The sequence below is a fragment of the Neoarius graeffei genome, chromosome 15 (assembly GCF_027579695.1).
Source record: "Neoarius graeffei isolate fNeoGra1 chromosome 15, fNeoGra1.pri, whole genome shotgun sequence".
In the NCBI taxonomy this organism is placed as follows: Eukaryota; Metazoa; Chordata; class Actinopteri; order Siluriformes; family Ariidae; genus Neoarius; species Neoarius graeffei.
The window spans coordinates 69,984,627-70,008,793 of NC_083583.1; the positions used below are offsets into that span (position 1 = coordinate 69,984,627).

General features: G+C 39.4%; 1 protein-coding gene across 1 annotated transcript in view; it reads left to right on the forward strand.

Moving 5' to 3' along the window:
• Positions 1-3,252: 3,252 nt before the first annotated feature.
• shc2 (SHC (Src homology 2 domain containing) transforming protein 2) overlaps positions 3,253-24,167 on the forward strand; it is a 35,641-nt gene continuing 14,726 nt past the window's right edge. The window contains exons 1-9 of the mRNA XM_060940619.1: positions 3,253-3,963; positions 6,256-6,326; positions 7,228-7,288; positions 7,396-7,515; positions 7,733-7,786; positions 10,863-10,914; positions 13,672-13,798; positions 17,082-17,247; positions 20,898-20,991. Coding sequence (XP_060796602.1) covers positions 3,253-3,963; positions 6,256-6,326; positions 7,228-7,288; positions 7,396-7,515; positions 7,733-7,786; positions 10,863-10,914; positions 13,672-13,798; positions 17,082-17,247; positions 20,898-20,991 — 1,456 coding nt within the window. The remainder of the gene's footprint in view (positions 3,964-6,255; positions 6,327-7,227; positions 7,289-7,395; positions 7,516-7,732; positions 7,787-10,862; positions 10,915-13,671; positions 13,799-17,081; positions 17,248-20,897; positions 20,992-24,167) is intronic.

Here is a 24,167-nt window from a genome sequence, read left to right on the forward strand (position 1 = left end):
TAGGCATGTTGTGTAAATCAAATGGTGCTAATCCCCCAAAAATCCATTTTAATTCCAGCTTGTAATGCAACAAAACAGGACAAACACCAAGGGGGATGAGTACTTTTGCAAGGCACTATAGCTCCTTTATTAGAATAGACTGTCTTTATTTACTATTTATTTATTTAGCACTTTAACTCCAAGCCAAATTCCTTGTAGTTGCAACAATTACTTGGCAGTAAAGCTTTTTTCTGATTCTGATGAACTCAGAACACCCCCTTTCCCACACTCTTGCACTCCTAACAAGATTTAAGTCTTATGGTATGTTTGCACTATTGTGAATATGTTTTTCAATAGAGTTTTCAATGTACTTCTCTATTTTACTCTAGATGAGAGCATCTGGAAAATTATATGTACTATTACTACATATCAATTTGAATTCTAAAATATTTTTCTTCTTTATTTCTACTTTTTTGTTTCATTTAAAATGTTAGGTACCATTAAATAAATTTATACTGATTATTATAATACTTAATGGATAAATTGAGACAACATAAGTTTTTAACTCTGCTTTGCAGACGTCAATTAATTGTCATGCAGTGCTTTGTTCTTTTTACTTCTATTACTTATTACTTCTACTTCTATTGAAGATAATTAACATTAATACATGAAATCTGCTTAATAATACAGAAAATAATGGAACAATAGCTCCCAGAAACAGCTTGGCCAAATAAAATAGTTTGCATATTGCAAAATTAAATAATATTTCCATCCACATACTTTTCTTTGATTAGATTTTAGGGGATTATTAATAAGTCAGGGAAAAAAAAAAAACATTTGAAAGGCTTGTCATTGTCCAGGTGGCATAAAATTTGGTAGACTGATAGAGGCCTAGGCAAGAAGGCCTCTATCTGTCTCTATCTTCAAATTAGGTATGTGCCACTTTAGCCCTCTAGTACTACCAATAGTTCAAATCTAAACTTAATATTTGCTCATATCTTCGGACCTGAATGCTTTGACTATAGTCCTTTCTTTTGAATCTGTGGTATATGCCAAGTTCAAAGCACTGTTCTCATTTATTAATTGATTGTCAGGTGCCTGTAATTCGAACTAAGTTTGTTCAGCCATTTTAAAGGGACTATGCACTTGTGAATATATTATCCAGTTTTCAGTACTCTTGATATACCATTCCTTCTTCCATGTCTTAATATTTACTAAAATAATAGTTTAAGCAACAGTCACCTGCCAATCACAATTTAATGGCCAAAAATGATAAAATAATATTAATGTTGGCACATAGAGTCAGTGTTGTGAAACAGTGCTCTCAGCAGTGCCCTGAGTAGTCAGGGGCAGAACTGCAGCATTTTAGCCAGTACATTTGTACTGAGGCCCCTGGGAGGTTTGGGAAACATGCATTATGTCCAACAGGATACCAGCAGCTCTTATTTCAACTGGTTATTTAGAAGTCACTAATGCTCAGTCCAATTATCTTAGCTTTGGATTGTCTTAAGTTTCTAAATGTTGTTTCTAACAGTGCAGCAGCCACCAGCCTTTTTGGAGAAATTATCTTTTTTTTTTTTTTAAATTATCAGAATGCCTTTAAATTTATAATTTTGCATGAATATAAAAGTGGCACCCAAAAGTAGAATAGAAATAGAAAAAAAACCCAGAAAAGAAAGAACTAAACAAGACAGAGTTTCCATGATTAGATCAAGCTTTTACATCTGGTTATTTTGCTCCTTGGCTAATGGATACTGTAAATGTAACTGTTTGTTAACTCAGTAGGTGCTTTAAATGTACCAACATTCAATCCGCAAATAACAGCAGCAATTTATGTTTTTCTTTATGTTGTTGCATTTCTAAGTGTGACTATTTGCTGAAAGGAAGATCTGTTGAGTTGCCATCAATTTTTATTTACATACAATGCTGTGATTTTTAAGGCTTAAGCAGCAGTGCCAAAATCATACAGTGGGTGCAATCGCTAAAACTTGTGTCTCTGTGAATTACTTTGTGCTTTGCTATGATAGTGTTTGATCATGTTAAGCAGGTGTAGGCCATAATGGGGCTACCATGTCTACAAAATCAGTTTACCATTAACACTGTCTACAAAATATTAAGGGTGTTTGCACATGCAAATATTTTTTTCTGGAAAGCCAACATTCGTAGAGCATGTAATAGCAGGGCATAATGGTTATCATAACAATACACTCTTACAATGTTTTGTAGATGTACTTAAAATTATTTTAAATGTATTTATTTTATATTTATTTAATACAGTATTTTTAGTCAAGGCAGTTCTTTACTGTAATATTTTTGCATTTAATCAAGTGTTCATTTTGCTTTTCAAAGGCTAAAATATATGATGAATCCTGAATGCCAGAAAAATTTAAAAATAATCTTGTACAATTTTAATGCCAAATCTGAAAAGCAATAAATACTAAGAACATAAGACAGTCAGCCAATTGGAGTTAATTAAATTAAGCCTTTTTCACAGATATACTAATATTTACATGAATTTAATGGTAATGTTTCTACATAATACGCACAAAAGAAGCAGGACTCCCTCACCTCCTAAATCCCAACTTAATATCATTTGCATCATTTGTAGATACTGCTAAGAATTATTTGATTGATTGCCCAAACATGCAAGAATTATAAATTGTCATACATTGCCATGTTTGTGAATTAGACATTAAGGATTCCTACTTTGGGTTATATTTCCATTTGAAAATGAAGTGCTATGAATCGAGCCTTAGCGGTTTAAAAAAGATCACGAAATATATGTTGATGTGTATGAAATAAACAGCATTCTTTGTTTCTCTCTAGACAGTGCTCTGTTGTTGACTGCGAGGCTGTACAGTGTATGAGTGTGTGTAGTGTGATGTAATGCTGGGAGGGGGTACTCAGGCTGTGTTAGCTAATGAGGACTGAATGGATCTGGGCAGGGCTGATAAATGAACAATAACATCATGACCTCATAGAGAGAATACGCAAGCAGGGGAGAAACTAAGACTGTAAGGGAGAGGGTTGGCCTTCACAGAGATAGAGAGAGAGAAAGAGAGAGAGAGAAAGGGGAGGAGGGATAGCGTATGCATAGAAAAGACTACAGCATTGCACCAACCCCAAAGGAGGCTGTCTTCACTGAGGATTTTGGAAGAATTGCCTTTCTCTTCCGTTACATCTATCCATTTTTCTTTCCTTTTTCCACTATTATCCACTGGCAGTGATACCCACTCATCATTGCCCTCCCTGCACCAGGCTGTTCTTCCGGGCATGCTACTTAAGCCCAAGTATGGCCGCTTTCGCAACGACTCTGTGACCTCCTCAGACGACCTGATACAGAGCTTAGCCATGAGCGGGAAGGTGGCAGCCACAACAGTGGCTCCTTCTTCAGTACCAAACTCACCAGTGCCACCCATGGAGCCCACCATCCTCACTCCACCCTTAGTCCAGGCATTGGCTGAGTCTCCTGGCCTGGATGGTGAGCAGGACAGTGCCACCACCTTCTGCATGCTCATCCCCAAGATGCCCCAGTGGAAGTTCTCCAACTCACTGCTTAGCTGCAGCCCTTCTAGCAGTGCCAGCTCCAGTAAGGATTCTAACAAAACCTCCATGGCTAAAACATCCCCAGCCGCCTCAAGTATAGCTGCAACTTCCAGCGGTCCCATGACCAGCCTTGCTGCTGCACTTAACTCCTGTGACCCTGTCTGTATGGGTCCCTGTTCCCTGCAGGCTGTGAGAAGACAAAGGGTCGTTGCAGGCTCAGCTAGTCCTAGTGGCTTTGGAGGTACAGAGACAGCAGAGGGGAATCCAGGCAGTGCTGGGAGCTACCGCACAGGCATAAACCGCAGGACCAGGGTGGAGGGCATATGGCTTGGGGGAGAAGATCTTAGCCACAAAGGCAATTTCATCCATAAGCCCTCGCGGGGCTGGCTGCACCCAGACAACAAAATAAACAGCACAGGGGCCTCCTACATTGTCAAGGTGAGTTAATGAATTATTAAACAAAAAAATCTATCAAATATGTTTCAGGACAAGTCATTGCTTTCTCCTGAATATCATTTTGCAGATTTTTAGAATTCGGATGGCTTATCATTTCATTCATTAATTCATTTATTTATCTACTGCTTTATGTTATATGGTTCTAAGGAAGAGAAAAGACATTTGCAATTTTTAAAAATATTTTTACAAAAGTAATTTAAATAGTATAGCAAAATTTTTATTTATTTATAGTCAGTACAAGATAGGCACTTTTACATTTGGCATCATGGAAATGTAGCTGCAAAATCAAAACAATGAGCTTTGTCTTGGGCATAATGCCTGTGTCTAAGTTGTACTGTTGATGGCAAGAAGCAGGATGTCCATCCATCCATCCATCCATCCATCCATCCATTATTTATACCGCTTATCCGTCAGGATCACAGGAAGAAGTAGGACGTATAATTGAATTCAGTGATAAAGACACTGCATCAGCACAGTGACTGGGTGTGGGTACATATGCAAAAGACATTTTTAAATATTTCTACAGTTTTAAGGACCAGACACAAGTGTTGTTATATATAATAAGTATGTTATAAATTGTGTACTATCCCCACACAAATGCTATTGACCAACATTTTCATAATGATTATGGAATATTCCTAATATTTGCTCTCGCCTCTGTGCTCCCTCATGCTTCATGAAGTTGGCAAACTTATTGGCCTTAATTCTCCAGTTCTGCTAACAGCCTCTTTCTTTAATTCTCTTACCTCGGACAGAGAGAGAGAGGCCAGTCTGAGCATGCATAATTGCATTACTCAGGCACATTTCTCTATTCAATTACTTTTAATCACAATAATTTGTATCACATGTTTTCCAGAGAGCCCAGAATTATATTGGCATCACAATAAAATAAGCTACAATGCAACATTGTCTCAGGGTATGAATCTTTGCTCTAGGTGTCTTGTTTTGCTCTGCCTTCAACGATAGCATCTAAACACACATTGCAGGTTATCTGTAGGATAGCAGGTCCATTAGTTGAGTAGAATGGGAACATACCAATAGCCATGTTTCCAAATCTAGTGGAAAGACTTCCCAGAAGAGCAGAGGTTATTATAACAGCAAAGGGGGAATAAATCTGGAATGGCATGTTCCAGAAGCACACATGGGTGTGATGGTCAATCATGTGTCCATAAACAACATAAAAATGAACATGATAATAGATGAATGAGAAGATAGCAGAAACTGAAATAAACATCTGATGGAGTCTGGTATATTGCCATAGTATGTTCTGCCTGAATCACTGCAAATGTGATTTAATAGAACAACATGACTTCCATTCTTTTTATTCAGTAGTGTATAAAATACCACAAGCACATCCTATTATTTACATTTGGTTTTGTATATCAGAAAGAGAGAGTTTCTCACTCATGCACTAAACAATACTGAGGTCATGAAATCATAATGTGTGCAGGAGACAAATTATTTTATCATGCATTTAATTAGCTTTTTTTATTCAATGCATTTTCTTGAAAATAAATGTTACTCACAGTTTAAGGATAAACTGACCCAGCATTGATCTGACATGCTTACATCTCATGTAAATTTACTTAATAGCTTTATCCTTAATAATATTAGTCCTCTTGATAAGCAATGTCTGTGATAGAGATGTTGTCTCCTCCAATGCTCTCTAAGTGAAAATGTATTTAATTTTGGCCTCAAATGGCATTCCAAGTGTTTTTGTGTACAAAATGTATATGAAGAAATAGTTACAACTGAGATCAAATCAATATACTTTCCTTAGCTTGGAGGGTTGTGCATGAAGCTTTTTTCCTTAGACAAGTGGAAAGACTTTCATGGTTGGTTTGTGTGACAAATACTGAAATTAGCAACAAGTTACTAAATGTTATTTTAAATGATAGCTTTTAGTGTCCTCTGTCCGCCCATCCTGTAAGAGCAGTCTACAACATACCCATTACACTGTCTCTTAAATGTTGAGGATACAAAGATATATTTTGTTCTCTTTCATGGTGCTCAGCTGGAGGCGTGTGAGAATTTCTTTGCATGCTTCTTCCAATATCAGTGCGATGTATGTCTTCTAAGATCAGCATTACTTTGTTTGTTTGTGTATGTGAGTGTGAGGGTGTGTCAGCTGGCTGATGCAGGTCTTGCAGTTATTTTGTGACTGAAATTATGAAGCCAAGTCTTTGCCATTTGGATTGGTCTTTTCCCTTTTTTAAACATCAGTGGCTATCACAAAACAAAAGATTTTTCCTCTGTTTGTTCATATCGTTACAGTATTTAGGCTGTATTGAGGTGCTTAAATCAATGCGTTCACTGGACTTCACTACAAGAACACAAGTGACAAGGTAAGCTTCTCAGTTTGGTCTTTTAGTGGCATTAATGATTTGTAGTTTATACCATATAACTGATGTAAATTCAGTATATTGTTACAAGAGCCTTAAAACTGTTCAGTTTAGCATAGCACAGAAACATTTTGCTGCTCACAGAGCTGGTTTTCCTGCAGGAATGGTGCAGTCTTCTCCTGCTCCTGGTTATTGATCAGCAGTAACCTAATCCCCAAAGCCCACAGTGGCCTTAAGTGCTGCCAGAGCCAAGCAAATGCAGATAGACATGTATTATTGATGCTGCTGCTTAATGACTGAAGAGCTGCAGTGAGTTGGACCATGAAGAGTGTTGAAAACAAAGAAGGCTGGGGTAGAGTGGTGTGTTTGGAAGAGGAATGTGTTTGAGAGGAGTTTCACACTCATGGAGTGTTATAAAGTGGTGTACTGGGGAGAAACGCAGTCTCTGATTGGTAGAATGTTTATAGAGTAATATGTTTAGAGAATAAAGTCGACATGTATTCCTGATACTAACTTGCAAAAGCCACTAATGAATCTTTTGAGTAACCATGTGGCTAGAGACATCTACCATTTATTATATAAAAATAATTATATGACTATATTACGTAAGTATTGATGCTAAAATGTTTGAGACATATCTTGAGACTGATTAGATTGGACATCAATGATTATCTCTTGTGTGTATCTCTGAGTAGTGCTGATCATCTTACTGGAGGTAAAAAGCACAAATTATGTGGGTGCATTGGATCAGTTTAGAGTAAATTATTTTAGTATTGATTATTATAGACTGTGGACCTTTTGTTAAAAGAGAGATGAACCAATACTACAGTGCTATAATAATCTTATTTTATACATACGTACAGTATATTAAAAATATAACCTAAAAGTCTAAATGTGTCTTCAGAGAGGCTATCAACAGGCTGTGTGAAATAGTTCCAGGAGGGAAAGGGGTGTGGAAGAAGAAGGTGAGCACTTGAGAGCATACAAATTTATTTATAAAATGGGAATTTATATTAAAGATACATAAATTATGTAGCTTTAATATAAATTATTCTGATTTTGTCTGTTGCAGGCTGCCAACAAATCCCTTCATGCTGTCATGGGAAAGAGTAATTTGCATTTCGCTGGCATGTGTATTGCTATCAACATCTCAATAGAGGGGCTGAATTTGCTTGACCCGACAACAAGACAGGTTAGAATCCTTCACAGGTTCTAGTATCCTGAGCATCTTACAAAATACAGATGAGATGGGATGTGAAAACAGGAGTCAAAGACAATATCAGTATGAGAAAGTAATGGAAAGCTTATGTCAGTAGATCAGTCCAACCTTTTATGGAAATCAGTTTTGGCCTTTTATCATTATATTAATTTAGAGGTGCTCTCTCTCTCTCTCTCTCTCTCTCTCTCAGGTGATAGCACATCACCCTATGCAGTCCATCTCCTTTGCTTCTGGAGGAGACACGGTGAGGCCTCAAAACTCTCAGTCACAACATATAGTGTATCTTTTAGCAAGATGAAAACTTCCTTTAACAGACATCTTTAAAGGCTTACTGATTGTTTTCTTCACATTACAAAACACAATTTTTGGATCTTTAGGCTCATATCTAGCAGCTTGTGTGTAGTGGATTGTTTACGGATATCTTGATGCTATCTTGGCAAATAATGCTTCAATACAAATCATGCAGTATGCCACAAAGACTGTATAACTCACTGTAGCAAAGACTATGAAGAAGAACAAAAACTCATTTAATTAAAGGGTACCTGAAGTGAATTTTAATTACTAACTATTTCAAAAGATCACGTATGATACCAGTGGTTCCGTCATATAACATTCGTCATAAGTGCTTGTCAAGTACACGTGAGTTTTAAGTCACTGCTCCGCCAGTCAGGCATGGTCAGCGGCATGTTGCCTCCTTCATGGGCTGTTCTAGCACTGGTAGTGATGCACAGTCATTAGTTTGTCCGACTGATGGGCTGCAGTTGACTGGTTACTGACTCCATGCTGCAAACAACAGTCTAATGCCGCTTTTCCACTACCAATGTGGCTGAGTTGGGCTGAGCCGTGCCGTGCTGAGTTGGGCTGAGTCGAGCTGAGTGGGGCTGTTGGAGTTGCATTTCGACTACAACCGAGCTGAACTGTGCTGGCTGGAAGTGGGTGGAGTTAGCGAAAGTGGGTGGACGTCATGTGATGTCGTTAGGCGGCGCAAACAGTGACATCAGTGACCTTTTAAGCGGTAGTCTCACGACCCGGAGAGTAAACAATAAACATGGAGTCGTTAGTGTTGCTGGTCTTGGTGCTGTGGCTTGTTGTCACCGACAACGCCAACAGATACTGGCAAGAGCGTATAGATGAGGCGAGGCGCATAAGGCTTCAGAAATTCTCGTAATTCGTAATTCTTCTTCTTCTGGGTTTACGGTGTTTACAGATCCCAGTGTGCTCGCGGAGTGTGTGTGGGCATGTGAGGACACTCCTCCTCACCAATCAGTGCACAGGGGAGTGTCTCCTCACGCCCCTAGCCCCACTCGGCTCGGTTTGGCTCGCTTCAGCCCCACTCCAAAACCGTGCGAGTTTTGGGTGCTGGGTAGGGCTGAAGCGAGCTGAGTCGCGCCGCTCTGAGGTAGTCGAAACGCGAGCCGTGTCGGGCTGAAATGAGCTGAAGTGAGCTGAAAAAGGGTAGTGGAAAAGGGCCATAAGATAACACTTTATCAACAGATCTGCTCATAAGAAATATAAGAAATATTTACACTTACTCGAGCTGATCTTTGGCTGGATCAAGTCGAAGTAAAAAAAAGCACCTTTCATTGTCAGTGCTGCAGTTCTTAAGATTGAACTGAATCGCTGTCCTGAATCATGAACTGAATAATGAATTGATTTCCTGTCCTGAAATTGAATCACTGTCCTCATCTCATCTCTCATTATCTCTAGCCGCTTTATCCTGTTCTACAGGGTCACAGGCAAGCTGGAGCCTATCCCAGCTGACTACGGGCGAAAGGCGGGGTACACCCTGGACAAGTCGCCAGGTCATCACAGGGCTGACACATAAACACAGACAACCATTCACACTCACACCTACGGTCAATTTAGAGTCACCAGTTAACCTAACCTGCATGTCTTTGGACTGTGGGGGAAACCGGAGCACCCGGAGGAAACCCACGCAGACACGGGGAGAACATGCAAACTCCGCACAGAAAGGCCCTCGCCGGCCACGGGGCTTGAACCCAGAACCTTCTTGTTGTGAGGCAACAGCGCTAACCACTACACCACCATGCCGCCTGAATCGCTGTCCTGAATCATAAAATGAATCGTGGATTGAATCGCTGTCCTGAATCATCCGAAGCGCATAAAATCTGTGTGCCATCTCGCAACAAGTTTTACCTCCAAATAGCCCAAACTATGTCTGACAGATTTTATCCTGTTTATGGTAGGCGTTCCCACCACGAAAGAGAAACCAATCGAAACCGAAAGAGTGAAAGTGATTATCATGCCGTTACCATGTGAATAATCTTTTATGAATGCGGAAGTGGGCGATCAGTGCTCCGACTCTGGTGTGACCAAGTAAGGTGACAAGTTTTATGATTCATCTAATTTAGGTAATTTAAAAGCTATAATATTATTTGGCAGTGGGCACAGAGGAAAGTGTAAAGTATAACGTTTATGTCAATATGTTTATCATGCTTATATGATAAAAAACTCATGAAGATATTTATCTCAATACATAACCTACTCATTCTAAACCTCTGGAGCTTTGCCGGCGAAGCTCTCAACCCCAAAGTACAACCAAATCTACTTGCACATAATGCCATGAAATAATATATATATGCCCTAAAATAAAGATCTATTACAACTATTAGATCTATATTTATTCAACGTGTTCTGAAGTTAATTGACTGGGAACTGGGAATCTTGACCCACAGAACACTGCTTGTTTACTCGCACCCGATAACCCGGAATCAACGACTGTACGCCACTTCCTGTCCGACAATGGCTGCTCCCTGTGGTTCTGCCTCCGTGGGTAATTCATGGAATAAAATTGTCCACAAAAGTGCTTTTACAGTGTTTTTTTTACTGAATGTGCGCATCTTTTGTCTATAAATAATACATAAAGCATGATTAATGTTGTAAGCATGACCAGTACTGGTACACTTTAATGGTCCATCAGAAAACTATTTTGGATGTAATTCTTTATCAGGGATTTTTTTTTCATAAAAAAAGTCATGACACCAACTTCTGCTGACACTTTTTTCTTCTTCACAGAATACCATTAATTACTTCAGAAAAACATGCAAAATTTCAATGACTTGGCCAAATTTTAGTACATCTGGTCTTTTATGAAGCGTTTGTCACCATGGCAGGATGACTGGTCATTCAGAAGTTAAAGCGGCTCTTTAATTTCTAGTTAATTGCTTTGTTTGATGTGCCACCACAACTGTGATCAGGATAGAGTCGTTACTGAATAAGAATGAATGAATATCTGTCACATTCACAGCTGCTGAAAATGTTGTGGTACTGAATATAACAAAAGTCGTTTTATTTTTCAGGATACACCTGATTATGTTGCATATGTGGCCAAAGATCCTGTCAATCAAAGAGGTTAGTTGTTAATCTCAGAATTCTGCTACGGAGTAGGTTTTTAATTTAATTATGCACTTCTGCATTGCTAATAATTTGTATGATTGCATAAGCAATTAGACTATTGATCTTTATTATTATTATGCACATTTCTTCTCTGGCTATCTTCTCCTACAGTTTTAGAGATATCAATGCCATCCATCACTCACAGGTCTGTCCTAACACTGTGATCACAGCTTTTTGATTGGCCCAGTCATTCTTTTGTTTTTCTTTCCTCATTGAAATGAATGGGGAAACACTTGGGAGAACTCTGTAACCCTTCGGGTTTCCGATAGCCACAGTTCAAGAATATCCAATATTGTTTGGGTGGGTGGAGGTATGGTGAAGTTAGGATCCACAAGCAGAACACAGACAGTAATCCAATAAATAATATAATTTAATTCAGGGAAAAAAGGGCATGGCAAAAAGGCAAACAAACAGGACAAAAAAACAAATGGCAAAAATAGTCCGGACAAAATAAGACAAACAACTTGACAAAAGCATGAGACAGGCAGAGACAAAAACACTGGCGCAAAAAACCATGAACAAGAAAAGACCCTTAGTGCAAGAAATGATGAATCTGAAATAACCCTTAGTGCAAAAAAAAACACCATGAACCAGAAGAATGCTAGTGCAAAAACCATGAACAAGAAAAAGTCACTAGAGAAAACTAGACTGCATTTCCGCAGAGAAAATGCAAAGTGTGCTTGCTGAGCTGTAGCAGAACAGCTATCATGCTAGCATGCTAAAAGCTAGCATGCCAACATGCTAATGCCAACATGCTAACAACTAGTATGCTAACAGTTAGCATACTAACATGCTAAAAGCTAACATGTTAACACGTTAATGCTAACATGCTAATAGATAACATGCTAACAGCTAGCATTCTAGCATGCTAATGATTAACATGCTATTTGTTAAAATTCTAACACTTTAAGGCTAATATGCTGACAGCTATCATGTTAACAGCTAACATGCTAATGGCTAGTATGTTAACTTTTAGCATGCTAACACGCTGAGGGTGACATGCTAACAGGCTAACATGCTAACAGTTAGCATGCTAACATGCTCAGGCGAACTCACTAACAGCAAACATGCGAACTCTGCATGCTACCATGCTAATGCTAACATGTTAACAGCTCTCATGATAACATGCTAATGGTGAACATGCTAACAACTCGTGAGCTAACAGCAGGCATGATATCGTAATGGGTAACATGCTAACAGCTAGCATGGTAACGTGAATGCTTATATGCTAACTGCTATCGTGTGTGCGTGTCAGTATTCCTAATAAAGTGGCCATTGAGTTGAAGTTGATTTGCTGTCAAAGTCTCAAATGAGCAGATCCTTGCCAAATGCATCATCACCTATAGGGGAAGGGAGGAATGACTCAGTCAAGCTTCCATTGATTAGTGGCAAAATGGAGAAAAAATAGACAGATGAAAGGCAAGACAAAGACGAGTGTGGGTCAGAACCGATATCGTGTGTGATGGGTGATTTGGCCTGAGGTGCCATATGAAGTTCGGTAGATGTGTGGTGAAGTGTTACTGAGCAAAACTCCATTCATTTGAATGGGGCCAAAAATCAATGGAAGCCTATGGAGGTAAAAAGAGATGCGTGAAAACCAAGGAAAAGACGAGTGCAGGTCTCAGATGAGGGGATAGATCTGTGCGGGGACTTGGCCTGAGGCATCAAGTGAAGTTTCTTGAAGTTTGGTCACTTGGTTAAAAAAATTGATGGGGAGTGAAAGTTTTTCTCCTGAAACACCATTCATTTTCAATGGGGCCAAAAATCAATGCAAGCCTATGGAGGAAAAAGGGATGAGCAAAAAGAAAGGAAAAATATGAGTGCAGGTCAGAACCGATTGCATGTACGTGTCGGGGGAGTTGGCCTGAAGTATCACATGAGGTTTGGTGCATCTGCGATGGAGTGTGTCCGAGTAGGACGATTCGATTCATGAGCCCTATTCATTCTCTATGGGGAAAAACAACAAGAACAAGAGAATGGGCGCGTTGATCCAAAAGCTGTATACAAGCACACCACACCACTTCGGGCCAGACGTCTCAGAGTTGCAATGGTGTCTCTATCTCGAATGCTCTAGTAGTGGATCCAAAAATGTGTCGGAATAAGGCAGAATAAGTAAACTTAAGAAGAACAATAGTGTGCTTGCCTTCGGCTGCTGTGTGCTTGAGCAAGCACACTAATAACCATGAACAGTAAGAGAGACACAGAAACGGCTAAAGAAACAAATTAGATGTTCCGGCAAAGTCTGAGTCTGAAAACGGCTTATTTATACACAGCAGTGAAAACCAGGACGTGAATACAGGTGAGAGGAAATTCCTGTCCCGGATTCGGATCGGCGCTGGCATGAGAGATCCGTAATCTCCAGAGTGGATGTCCAGGGCGGAGCATGACAAATATAGCTGCTGAAAATTCCCAAGCCTGATCTGTGCAGTTACACTTAGCAGACTTTACTACTGTTGAACAATCACACTTCACATTTTCTTGTGGAAATGCATCTCTTGTTATACCATGCCATACATCTGCTTATGTGACCTGTGTGTCTGTGGAAGACAGTTTTCTTATGTTCATGTGGCAAGGTTATTTTTCCTTTCATAGGTTTGTACTTGTGGCCTGTAACCACTCAAGACATTTCTCATCCAACAGTTATTAGTTTTTGAGTATACACAAGATCACTTTCTTTCCCAAATTAAACATGCTTGGTTCTTGTACTTTCAGCATGTCATATTCTGGAGTGCTGTGCAAACCTTGCACAGAGCATTATCAGTACGATCGGCCAAGCCTTCGAGCTGCAATTCAAACAGTACCTGCACAGTCCACCCAAAGCCACGCCCAGCCTGGACAGGTGAAAGTTATATACTGTGCTGTAACCCATTTTTTTTTCATTATTTTTAATCATATTAAACTACTTCCCTGCCACCATACATTTTGCTTGTCGGTTTTGTGTAGCTTATGAGTGTCTATTCACAGAGGATGTGCAGATTTATTTTTAGCTTATTCTTATAGCATAGACCCAAAGTGAACAACTTCTCAAATATGAGTATTTCCCCCAGCCTGCACAGATAAAAGACAGTATCAGGATTGAGTCAGCTAACACTGATGTAAAACTTAGACATTCGAATGGTGTTAGAAGCAGTCAGAAGGATTCTTGTTCTACCATATTTCTTTTAGAATAATAATAAAAATATATTCCATTCTTATGCATATTGCTTCCAGGAACCATGCTACTTTTACTGATGATTTGGGTATAGCAATGATGTTTAAACAATATAGTACACACTGATCAACAACACTTGTTCTTTGGTGTCCCAGCTCCATTTATTGGCTGTGGAAAAGAGGGAAACTGAATACACACTGCTCATATTTCCATCATCTCCTGTTTTGGTCGAAGAACTAATAAATGGCCTCTGTCATTGTCCTCTGGCTTTTTGGGTAGTGCACTAACACTACCTGCTGTGTCACTAATTATTATCTGTGAAATGAACAATACACACAATTTAAGCTCATTTTAGCTTAAACTTATGAGGACACAAAGTTTTAAGTACTGTAATTTCTGTAAAACAGTGACTTAATTTTTCTGGCACCTCTAATTGGCCCTTCAGCTGCAGAGAATATCAGTACAGTGAGCCTCTTTCTGTAATATCTAGTGAGCTTTGAGGACAGTAGTAGAGATGGCTCGCAATTATTTCTTGTGGCGGTTCTATCTTGTATCGTGCCCTGGGTGAACCCCACCCCCTTTCAGTGCCCCTTATATAAGGGGCGCTGAAAGGTATTATGTAAGCTAGTTGGACAGAAAATAGAATATTGCCACCCTATGTGTAATAGCATCGCAATCAACATAGCAACATTGGCTAAAAATTTAAATGTTTCATTATTAGCCTATTTCATTATATCCATAATAATATACTCATGAAAAGATGACATAGCTGCATAGCTTTGTCTTTTGCACATTTTTCTCTGATTTTGCTAATTGCATTAGTCTTATACACGGTTAAAGGTAATAGAATCCTACACTCCCCCCTACCTCGGGCTTCAGTGGGGAGAGCTGAGGTCAATCTACCCTCTACGTCTCCCTCCCCAACTCGTACTTCTGAGTGAGAGATCAGGTCACTGACATATCACTGATGTGGTGTGTAAATGAATGTTAGAAAACCAATTTTGCAAATGTCACCATTCCAATTTATTGATTTTTTAAATTTTTTTTAATGTCCATGTTGCCCATACCTAAATCCACCACTGACCATTTCTGTGTTCATTTGAATGTATATTAGGGAAATGACACTGAAAGTCAGAGGTGGGTAGAGTAAGTAAAAACTACAAGTAAGCTCTCAAGTAAAAGTATTGTTACTTTATCATAATAATAATAATAATAATAATAATAATAATAATAATAATAATAATAATAACTCAAATAGAAGTAAAAGTACTCATCAAAATAACAGCTTGACTATGAGTAAAAAAGAACCTCACAAAATGGCTACTCAAGTAGTAACTTCATATGATGATGTATTACATCTATAATGGATTACATTCAAATGTATCAGAATATCAGTAAATACCAAAATAAAATAAAAAATTTAAGTTCTTGTCTAATAAACATAACATAAAAGCTGCTCATTCAAGTACTATTCCTAATTTAAGAAAGGAAAAAAACTAATATTTCCCAAATAAAATAAATTAAGGCAATTTTGCCACAGGTTAGTTTCGAGAGGGAGGGAGAGGGACCTGAGCAACACAGAGCCGTGTGTGTGTGTGCACGTGCACGCATGCCAGCCGAATAAACTAAAATCAATGGAAAGTGAATGAAAATAAAGTGCACTTTTTTTTAATTAAACCAATACCAAAGTCACAACACTGTTTAATCTCTTAAAACATAACACAGTCTTGGTCTTTATGTTTGTCAATTTGTTTGTTCAATCTCAGTGTATCAAAGCAGTCTATATTGTAGAAGCTGTGTGTGAATAAAAATAATTTAATAAATTAAATAAAAGTAGCATGAAGCATGTCGTCTAATGTAACGGAGAATAAGTACATTTTTAAGTCATAAATGTACTCGAGTAAGAGTGAAAAGTATTACATTACTACTCTTGTAAGTACAATTTACTGGAAAAAGTTTACTTAAATACATGTAACAGAGTAAACATAATGTGTTATTGCTGAAAGTTCTTAACCTAGTGGCAGAGGCCACCAGGTTTTGGGGTAAAATATCATAATACTTAGAAGAACAAATAATGCCATTTAGGGATGCTGGAAATGTAGATGCTAAAGGTACTACAAGACAAGACATTCCTTTTTTGATCCCCATGAGGGGAAGTTCAGGTGTTGCAGCAGCTCAAATACAAAGTAAAATATAGATAAATGTAGACTAAGTTTAAAAAAAAGAATATAATAAAAATAGAACTAAATAAGGACAATTGCTCACAAAAGACGGCAACAAACAATAAGAATTTGTACTAAAAAGAACAAACAACAAGAATAGCACTTCATACTTACACACACCATTGTTGTACATGCCTGACTTTTGGGAACTTCAATAAGCAAAATTCACGTCATCACCCCAGTGACAGTGGTTCATAAATAAAGTAACTGTCTCGTGCATGTGAAGCAAGTCTGTTTTTCTTGGGTTCTATTTGCCATTCAAAGTCTAATACTTGTTCAGTAAAGTTATCATGATAATATATCAGCTAATAGAGATTCTGAATTATAATTTCATCTCATATGAGTAAATCACAATATACACAGTCCTCCAATCCAATCATTCAAATAATTAAGCATTAATCAAATTTAAAAGTATTTAAAGAATAGGTCATCCAGTTGTAGCCAAAATGTGTTTTTGATGTTCACACTTAACACGTGTTTAGGAGCAAACTGTGTTTGGTGTGAGAATGCTCCTCACTGTGCCATGCTGCAACTTTTAATTTATTTCATAATTTCTTTGTCACTTCTCTTCATAATAATTATAATTATGAAATTAATTCCAATAATTATGAAATTGAGTGTATTAACCCTTAACACACGCGCGCGCGCGCACACACACACACACATATATATGTATATAGATAGACACACACACACACACAATATGAAGTTGTATTTATGCACAAACTGACATTTTATGATTATCTTAGAAATGTAAGGACAGAAGAGTCAGCATGGGACGATGATGACATGTTTTTGGAACATGATTACTACAACAGCATACCAGGAAAAGAACCTCCACTGGGAGGAGTAGTGGACTCGAGACTCAAGACGTCAACAGCCTTGCTGGGCCACATCCACAGCAAATCACCACAGGTACTTGCTCTAGCTTTTGTCTTTAGTTCACAGTCCCCTGCAGAGCTTCATATTTGCTCTGCTTCACCCTGTTCCAAATGGCTAAGGCAGTAGTTGGTGGGCTAAATCTATTGTTACTGCAAAGAAAACTGCAAATTGTGCAAGGCAACAGAGAATATTATACAGCTGGTAGCTAACTCTTAAAATGGACTGAATTATGGAGCTCCTGTAATATATTGGCAAGAAAAACTAATTTATCTTCTTATTCTAAGCTTGCAACCAGTAGAAATCTCACCACACCACTGGGGTCTTGAGTAATGATTGTATATATGGGTGGACACTGCAACAGTGGTGAAAAAGTGAAACCATACTGTCTCTGAGGCCCTCAATTGGCTGGCTGCATTACAACTTTTAACTATGTTATAAAAAATTAGTTCATGTTAGTGAATGGAAGGTATTCATTATTTTCAGGAATAGTGTTCTATCATTTTTTTCATATCTCCCCCAATATTTTTCTTGATGATAAATGTGTTTTATAGGAATTGTTTGATGATAATTGGGCATGATTGATGAGATGGTTGACATGACACTTATGGCCCTTTTCCACTACCCTTTTTCAGCTCACTTCAGCCCGACACGGCTCGCATTTCGACTACCAAAAACCAGCACGACTCAGCTCGCTTCAGCCCTGCTTAGCCCCTAAAACTCGCACCGTTTTGGAGTGGGGCTGAAGCGAGCCAAACCGTGCCGAGTGAGGCTGGGGGCGTGAGCAGACACTCCCCTGTGCACTGATTGGTGAGGAGGAGTGTCCTCACATGCCCACACACGCCCCACGAGCACGCTGGGATCTGTAAACACTGCAAACCCGGAAGAAGAATAATTACGAATTACGAGAATTTCTGAAGCCTTATGCGCCTCGCCTCATCTATACGCTCTTGCCAGTATCTGTTGGCGTTGTCGGTGACAACAAGCCACAGCACCAAGACCAGCAACACTAACGACTCCATGTCCTCCATGTTTATTGTTTACTATTCGGGTCGTGAGACTACCGCTGAAAAGATCACTGAATCAGTGACATACAGAGCATCGTGGACGAGTTCGCGGAGCGCAAGGCTCGTCGTATGCCCTTCAAATAATGCGCGCAGTAGGCTATTGATGTTTTATTATGAGCCATGTACAGTATGTCGCCTAATGTTTTTTTTGTTTCTGAGTTACATGTTCGTTTGAAGGACTTAATGTACAAAATAACATAGTTGCACCCCGTAGTGTTGAAATTGGTAAACACAGTGCATTCAGTGAGGTTTGCACCGCCCTCCTTTATTTCTGACTCTTCCTGTCACCGTTGCAACCTCTGAGCGCTCATTCGTATGCCCTTCAAATAATGTGCGCAGTATAGGCTATTGATGTTTTATTATGAGCCATGTACAGTATCCTAATGTTTTTTGTTTCTGAGTTACATGTTCGTTTGAAGGACTTGATGTACTAAATAACATAGTTGCACCCAGTAGTGTTGAAATTGGTAAACACCGCAGTTGCGGACATTTTGTAGCCTAAAATGATGTTATGATAAGCTTTAATAAAGGGCCCGGTCATTTGCCCCGCCCCCGGCCCGGCTCTGACTTGTTCCGCCACTGTCACTGATGTCACTGTTTGCGCTGCTTAACGACATCACATGACGTCCACCCACTTTCGCTAACTCCACCCAATGTGTCCACCCACTTCCAGCCAGCACGGTTCAGCGCGGTTGTAGTCGAAATGCAACTCCAACAGCCCTGCTCAGCTCGACTCAGCTCGACTCGGCACGGCACGGCTCAGCCGCGTTTGTAGTGGAAAAGCGGCATTAGTCCTCATGAAGGCAGGCACACTTTCCAACACACACCTGAAGCTCTTGACAGTACAGTTCATGTGTTCTGCTGAAAGCTGTTCTACCAGACCCTCAGCAGGGAGTTCTCTGTAGTTTTTATGGTATGTTGCTCATTTTGATTGTTGTGCTGATATAACAAGCAAATCAATGTCACTGAAATTAAGGCATAAATCAAGGCAGCTAACACAAGTTAAGTTACATAGTAATATACAATTGATGCATCACCTTAGCTAACAGTCAAAGTAGTTTGTTAAGGTTAGCTAGTCACTCCTTTTTATCCAAACCCTACCAACAGAATGAGTGAAGAATAAAAGAACATTTCTACATTCAGATGTGTAACTTGCAGCAGGTGTCAGAATGAGATGAAAATCATGGAGAGCAGTACTTTTTTCCCCTCAAAAACTCAGTTATGTTGAATTGACTGCTGTTCACCAGTATAGTTTTAGTTGGTATGTTACTAATACTTAGGTTATTTTTGATTAGTACGATAGATTAGCCAGTGTCAGCTAGCTAGCAACTGATAGATCAATCGGTCATGACGCCAATATCTTTTCCTAACTACAGTAAAATTAATATTCTTGCGCAAAATAATATCATGGTGGTGTAGTGGTTAGCACTGTTGCCTCACAGCAAAAAGGTTCTGGGTTCAAGCCCAGTGGCCGACGGGGGCCTTTCTGTGTATTTCCAACGGGTGCTCCCCCAGAGTCTAAAGACATGCAGTTTAAGCTAATTGGTGGTTCTAAATTGACCATGAGTGTGAATGGTTATTTGTTTCTTTGTGTTGGCCCTGTGATGACCTGGTGCCTTGTCCAGGGTGTACCCTGCCTCTTGCCCATAGTCAGCTGGGATAGGCTCCAGCTTGCCCACAACCCTGCACAGGATAAGCGGTTATGGATGGGATGGAAAATATCAGTTTACATATTAATTAATAACAGTGTACTTTTAGATAGCATTCTATGTGTTGCATCTAAATTGGCACTTTAGGTAATTACTCTCAACATGTATGCTACTGGCTTGAAGTGCAGGGTGTTTGTGACCAGTATGGGTGGATGAGAGCTGAATACACTGTCTGACTAGCCATATCTACTGTGCAGGCTTCTGCTCTATGGTCTCCCCTGAGTGGACTCTGCAACACATTGCACAAACTCAGTCAAAGATGATGACTCATTTTGAACAAAAAAGCTCCAGAATCACACAATGGGAGTAACTGGCACCATGTTGTCCACTTATATAAATAGTTATTGGTCTTGAGCCAGAGATTTCTTGCAGAGTCCTGACGATTCTGATGATGACACAGCCATCCATGGCTGGGAGGCAACAAAGGAAAATTGTCCATGTTTTCTCAGTGAGAGGGATGATAACTTCTCTCTCCCCTGTCAGTCACAGTGACACTAGCCAATCATGGGTGTGTGTGAGCTCATGTATGCAGAAGAGGGTAGAGAACACTTACCTCCATGTGTGTTACATTACAAAATGAGCAGCAGTTCCAAAATATGTGGATGGATGGCTTCTCGTGTCTCAGAGGAAGCTCCTTGGTTTGTAGCTATTGTGTATAGGGGAGAGCTAGCTGGTGGATGGAAAATGACAGGTGCCCAAACTGAGGACAAACTGCAGAAAAAATACAGGACTCTTCTAATGTTTAGTTTGATGCTTCTTACTTGACACTTATATGTAATTTATCTAGTATTAGCAAGTTAGAGTACTAGTTACTGAGTTACAGTGTATCTATCTATATATATATATAAAATATACACACACCATTTGGAGTACAGTTTCAAACTGATTCCAATTCTATGTACATTTGTAGCCTGGATCTACAGCTAGGAGAGACATGCCCTCACTACCTGCAGCTCAGCTGTGTTATGAAGTGCATTGGGACATGGAGAACTGCAGTAGCTCAAGTGAGACACCCTTCATTTAGTGCTGAAAGTAAAATACTGCATGATATTGTTCTGGATGTGTATGACAGTGAATTTGGTTGGGTAGTAATTTCTCTTTACACATTAGAATAAGAGTACATTAAAAAGTACATTAATTAAAAATACTTCATATAGTATTCAGCATTACTAAACAATTAAGAAATTAATCAATGAATTATTATCTAATGATAGTAATGATAATGCTATTTTCTGTATTATTAATCAGTTTTAGTAATGATAAATAGCATATTATGTTACCTAAGCTATTTTAAGCATTAATTGTGACATTTCCATTTGAATAATTACTATGAATTGATTAATTACTAATTGCAGTCATGTTAATTAAAATCTTAATTATATCTAAAAATTTGAATATGAAAATGAAAGAAATTATTAATTCAAGAAAAAAGTATTAAATTAATTAAACATAGAAATGAAAAGACTTAACTAGTCTAACATTAACTCATCAGATTTTAACATGTATCAATAGGTTAATGTTAATTTCTGTATTAATTTTCTTTGAATGTAATTGTTTAATTGTTAATGAAGGCCTTTGTAAAGTATCTTTTCAGAAGCATTTTATAATTGCAAAAAGGCATGTCTTTAATTTCCATAACCAGATTACACTTAACAAATGTATAAAATTTTACTACAGGATGTCATTTTTAAAAAAAATCTATTCCCTCTCTGATTTTTTTTTTAATCTATTCCCTCTCTGAATCTGCTGAAATGCATAGCTTAATGTCATGACTGGGAGTGCCAATTCATATTCAAGGCTGTGTCCCAAATCACACAGTACATAGAATGCCTAAACGGTCATGACACTTGTAATTGTTCAATATTACAGATATGTTATGAGAATAATGAACTGTTTATTCTGTTCTTTATTGAGGATGGCACTGCTCAAAGTGCTGAGACTGTGCTATACTGAGGCTACGTTTACATTAGACCGTATCTGTCTCGTTTTCTTCACGGATGCACTGTCCGTTTACATTAAACCACCTGGAAAAGCCGGGAAACGGGAATCCGCCAGCGTCCACGTATTCAATCCAGATCGTATCTGATCCGGTGCTGTGTAAACATTGAGATACGCGAATACGCTGTGCTGAGCTCTAGCTGGCGTCCTCATTGGACAACGTCACTGTGACATCCACCTTCCTGATTCGCTGGCGTTGGTCATGTGACGCGACTGCTGAAAAACGGCGCGGACTTCCGCCTTGTATCACCTTTCATTAAAGAGTATAAAAGTATGAAAATACTGCAAATACTGATGCAAATACTGCCCATTGTGTAGTTATGATTGTCTTTAGGCTTGCCATCCTTCCACTTGCAAGTAGTAAGTGATATGCGCTGGGATCACACACACAGCGGCTCAGTCCCGAATCGTGGCTTGTGCACTTCACTCGCGCGCTCTGTGAGCTGCGCAGGGCCGGAGTGCGCACCCTCCAGAGGGCACTCGCTGTTCAGGGCGGAGTGATTTGGAGCGCAGGATGCCTGCGGAGCCGAGCGTGTCCGTGTATTGGTGTTGCTGTGTGCACGGCTAACGGTTTTAGTGTAAACACGAATCGTTTTAAGAACGTTAATCTGATGATCCGCTGATTCGACGTAATGTAAACGTAGCCTGAGTCTGAGAAAGACAACATGAGGTGCATGCAGATCAACTTTCAATCCATGACACCACATTGCAAATGTACAAGTGTCCAAATATTTACTCCTTATTGGGTGAGAAGGTAGCCATAGGATGCATAGAAAAATGGTAAATTAAAAAGGCACTTCATGACCCCCATTTAGATATTCCTGTGCAATCATTTTCTTTACCCAGTGTGCTAACTGGTTTATAGAAAACAGAGTACCCTTTATTGTGCTCCCCAAAGCACACAGCTGTCAGTCATTTCCACATAGCACTAACAAGCCCTCGCTAGGCAGGGCTAGGCAGAGCCCATTCTCATCAAGAATGTAGCATGGTGCAAATATCTTTGAAAAGCAATGCACATATGGTGGTGTGGATCCCTGGGCTTGAATCCTATACAATCCTATACTAGCCCAACTAGTCAGTGCTGTAGAAACTGCCTGCTATTGTACAGCTAGTTCTGGAGCAGCTGTTATAATAATATGTTTTAATTCTTTCTAACCATAGTTGGTTAGAGTGGCTTACTTTCCATAGCTCAGATTATCAACCACCCAAAACCCTTCTGAAATCAGGTGGTTGATCATTTCAAAGTTTTTACACTTGTGTTTTTCAGTGACACAGATACTTTGAGTGTATTCAGGGAAAATGTTCTACTGACTAACTTTTGATGTCACATTCAAAATGTGTAGGCTTACAATAGTTCAGCATGCCATTTGCGGGCTATTGATCAGATGTTCTCCAATGTCTGAACACAAAACTAACTTTACTACAGTAGGAGAGACACAATACCATCACCTTAACTGAATGAAATCTCTATGCATCCCATATAATACATTCTACTATAGAGTCTTTCAAACAGGGTCGCTGGACTAGGTGGGAGGGGGTGCAAGAAAGGACATTAACGTGGCAGGACATGTGGAACATGGAGGGCTATAGAGTGAAATTCTTATTGTGCTCTGTGTACGACGTCCTGCCAACACTATCAAACCTTCACACATGGGGGTTAGCAGAAAGTCCATGCTGCACACTCTGTGGAAAACCAGCTAACCTTGAGCACGTCCTTTCCTCATGCCGTTTAAACCTGGCAGATGGGAAATTTCGGTGGAGACATGACCAGGTTTTGACCAAACTGGCGGAAGGTTTGGAGCAGGCCAGGAGGAAGCAGAGAAAGCCGTTTAAAGGACCACAGTACATCAAGTTTCTCAGGGCAGGAGAGACCAGCGTGTCACAACCAATGGCGAGAGGGATCTTGGCCACAGCAAATGACTGGGAGATGCGGGTAGACCTACGAAGGCAGCTGAAGTTCCCAGAAGAGGTAACGACCACAAGTTTTAGGCCAGATGTCGTTCTCTGGTCAAAAGGCACCAAGCAGGTTGCATTGGTGGAATTAACCATGCCTTGGGAAGAGAGGATGGAAGAGGCACATGAGTTCAAGTGTCGGAAATATCAGGCCCTCATCCTCGAGTGCCAGCAGAACGGGTGGAAAGCCTGGAATCTGCCGGTGGAAGTGGGTTGCCACGGCTTCGCA